At 36.3% G+C, this 2,813-nt stretch overlaps 1 protein-coding gene across 3 annotated transcripts; it reads right to left on the bottom strand.

Annotated features, from left to right (window-relative positions):
• Window positions 1-439: 439 nt before the first annotated feature.
• LOC126625555 (serine/threonine-protein kinase BSK1-like) lies at window positions 440-2,394 on the bottom strand. 3 transcript variants are annotated; one of them, XM_050294618.1, is made up of 5 exons: window positions 2,209-2,394; window positions 1,552-1,685; window positions 1,340-1,445; window positions 1,130-1,210; window positions 440-849 (listed from the first exon to the last, which is right to left on the bottom strand). In XM_050294618.1, the coding sequence occupies exons 1-5, from the start codon at window positions 2,372-2,374 to the stop codon at window positions 731-733; spliced, it is 606 nt and encodes a 201-aa protein (XP_050150575.1). In that variant the 5' UTR covers window positions 2,375-2,394; the 3' UTR covers window positions 440-730. The 3 variants fall into 3 exon arrangements, with proteins under 3 accessions (XP_050150575.1, XP_050150580.1, XP_050150577.1); XM_050294623.1 differs by having other exon boundaries at window positions 440-814; window positions 2,209-2,389; XM_050294620.1 differs by having other exon boundaries at window positions 440-790; window positions 2,209-2,389.
• Window positions 2,395-2,813: the final 419 nt, after the last annotated feature.

Below are 2,813 nucleotides of genomic sequence, written 5' to 3'. Positions count from 1 at the left end.
GGAATTATTTTGATTTTTTGGTTCAATCTGTTTACTAAAATATGGGTAAGAGAATCATTTCAATCATTAACTTTTCCCTGCGTTTACTTACATGTAAAGAATTGGAAAAGTCCAAGTTTTCCCTTGAATACCTAAAATAAAGAATCGGATCGACTAGGGGGACTAATCACTAGTACAAAAAACAGTTTACGTGACGTAGGTCCTTTGTCGCTCAAAAATTAGCCCAACAAAACCTTTGTCGCCTACCAACTATCACGTTAAGGCAGTAAAAGCAGGGTTTGCACGACGAAGAAGTAACATGCATTGCGCAAAGTGTCTTTGCATGACGCAGACGCATGTTATTTCTTCGTCACACAAACCTTTGTTTTTTTTTTGGCAAAAATATTTTTTATTTAATTTTTAATAAATATTGTAATTAAATTCTAAACAATAATTAATAAACCAAAAAAAAGTATTTAATTATAAATATATGAAAATATACATACAAGATGTCCGAAGAAAAAAGAAAAAACTACAAGTAGTCTTTTAGGTTTGATACATCAGGCTACTGGGTATAGGCTAGGCGAAGTGGCTGAGAGGTCGAAGGTGGAGCAAGATCAGGTGCTGGCATCGGGGTTTGGAGGCCGGACATCTGTAAGGCCCGTAAGATCATGCTCATCTTATCTGAGCCGATAACTGAGCAGCAATCTGGGCTTCCCGAGCATCCTAGGCTGCTTCTTGGGCCACAATCTTATCTTTTAGGGTTTCCACTTCCTCCGTCAGGGCGATGACATGTCCTTATATACACAAGCTGTAAATCCAAAGTAAATTGCCTCTGATGGAGTAGTTGGCATGAAACGAATACACAAGCTGTAATAAATACCATACCAAATACTTTGAAATAAGCTACCAAACAAAGCCATTATATTCGAAACAAAAGGAGTACCACGTTGTTTAACATTTATTTTTTAATTACTCAAAGTTTAGTATAAACAGATCCACTAAAGATTATTTGTAATCAATTAACTTTAACTTTGAGCGAACAATTACAAGTTGACACACTCCAACATGACTATAGTACAACGCTAAAGACTCTAGTTTGAATAAGTAAGCAAAGGAGTAGGACACACATTTATAGCAGTCCGCTTACATGACTTGGAGGGATGTGCTTCCCACAGATCTAGAGGGACGGTGCCAAAGCTATATACAACACTTTCTGGAGTGACCCTTCCTACAAAGTAAATAAACAACCAGTAAAGTCAGCATATCTCAGGCAGAAGTCGTTTAGATAGGAAAACTAGAATAGTGACAAGAAAATTATCAAAGGGATAGGTGATATCTAGGCTAGAGAAGTTATTACCATTTCTTAAATATTCAGGTGGCGTGTAAGCAAGATTTGTGCTGTAACTCTTCCCATCCCTACTATTTCTCATCAAGCCAAAACATGAAAGACGAGGATCACCATCCTACAAGTCCATTCAGATACTATATTATCACCCTAAAAAGTAGTAAACACTGAAGTGACTGAAAACACAATTTAAACTAAGATGATTGAATTTGAGAATCGAATACCTCGTCAAAGAGAACCCTATAAGCATTCAAATCGTGGTATAACGGGTGACCCTTGGTACTGCAATAATCTAAAGCTTCAGCAATATAAAGAGCCACTCTTAAACGCATGGCCCACTCAATGGTTTGATTCTCCCCTGTATAAACAAGCAGAGCTCAAAAATTAATTTTTGACGAACACAGCAACTAATTCTCAATTTGTAGGAACGAAACTCAAAACATTGAATTGATTGCTTATGCAAAACTTAATAAATTAGCAGTACAAAGACAAGCACAGTACTGGCACACTAGATACCAGAGTGTACTAAAAAGTAAAAACACCTCGCCACGACTTCTCCAAATGAAAGGCAATGTTTAATATCATCTGGGATTAACAAAACTACAAGGTAAGATTAGTGGCCAACTAAGATCAATGACCAAACCATTAACAAAAACAAATAAAAAATAACAAAGGTTAATGGATTGTGTCATGTTGTAGAAAACTAATGTCAATACCATCTTGCATTTCAATGTTTGCTTGTTAAAAAGCTATATATTTAGAGGTACTTCACAAAAGGGTCACTGAGAAATCTTAGAAGCTGAGCTAAAAATAGCATTCTTAATAAACTAGGTGAAGTCGAAAGACGAATGGTAAATAAAGATAGATTTTGTTTGACATACAGTGGAACAAATGCTTAGCCAAAGTATCAGTAAGCATTTGCTCAGTAACAAGCAGCCTTTCATTCCCATCATAGTAAGACCCAATCAAATTCGCAAGCCGCCGATGCCACAACTTCCCCACACCCCAAGCTTTCTCTTGCAAAACCAAAACCCACAAATCATTCATACACCCAATTCACAAAACGAACATCTATAAATTTTACAGCAACCTATTACCAGAAATTCATAATATCAAGAAACACTTTACAGCATACCAAATTCTACTACCTCATAAATTTTACAGCAACCTATTTCCAGAAATTCTAATTACACAAACTAAAATTGAAATCTGAATTCCGATTTTGATGTACCTATAATTGAAATCTAATTACACAAACTAAAATTGAAATCCGAATTCCGATTTTGATGTACCTACAATTGAAATCTAATTACACAAACTAAAATTGAAATCTGGACCTAGCAAAACATTGAGAGAGATATGTGAAGGGACCTTCAGAATTGAGGAAACGGAGAGGAATTCTGACGGAGGGTGGAGTGGAGGAGAAGCAGATGGATGGGTAGTGGCTGCTGTCTTCCTTCGTCTTTGTCTTTGTTTAACGGAGTGG

The sequence above is a fragment of the Malus sylvestris genome, chromosome 1 (genome assembly GCF_916048215.2).
Source record: "Malus sylvestris chromosome 1, drMalSylv7.2, whole genome shotgun sequence".
Classification (NCBI taxonomy): Eukaryota; Viridiplantae; Streptophyta; class Magnoliopsida; order Rosales; family Rosaceae; genus Malus; species Malus sylvestris.
The sequence above is the reverse complement of the archived record's forward strand: the minus strand, read 5'-3'. Positions and strand labels throughout refer to the sequence as shown.

Bases quoted from the DNA above. Each gene is read 5' to 3' on its own strand.
- LOC126625555 (XM_050294618.1), bottom strand. From the start codon at position 2,374: ATGAATGATTTGTGGGTTTTGGTTTTGCAAGAGAAAGCTTGGGGTGTG. The intron at 1,686-2,208 runs GTATGTCAAACA...TTGTTTATACAG, and splicing joins GGCTAAGCATTTGTTCCACT to GGGAGAATCAAACCATTGAG. The intron at 1,446-1,551 runs GTATTCGATTCT...ATGGACTTGTAG, and splicing joins ATAGGGTTCTCTTTGACGAG to GATGGTGATCCTCGTCTTTC.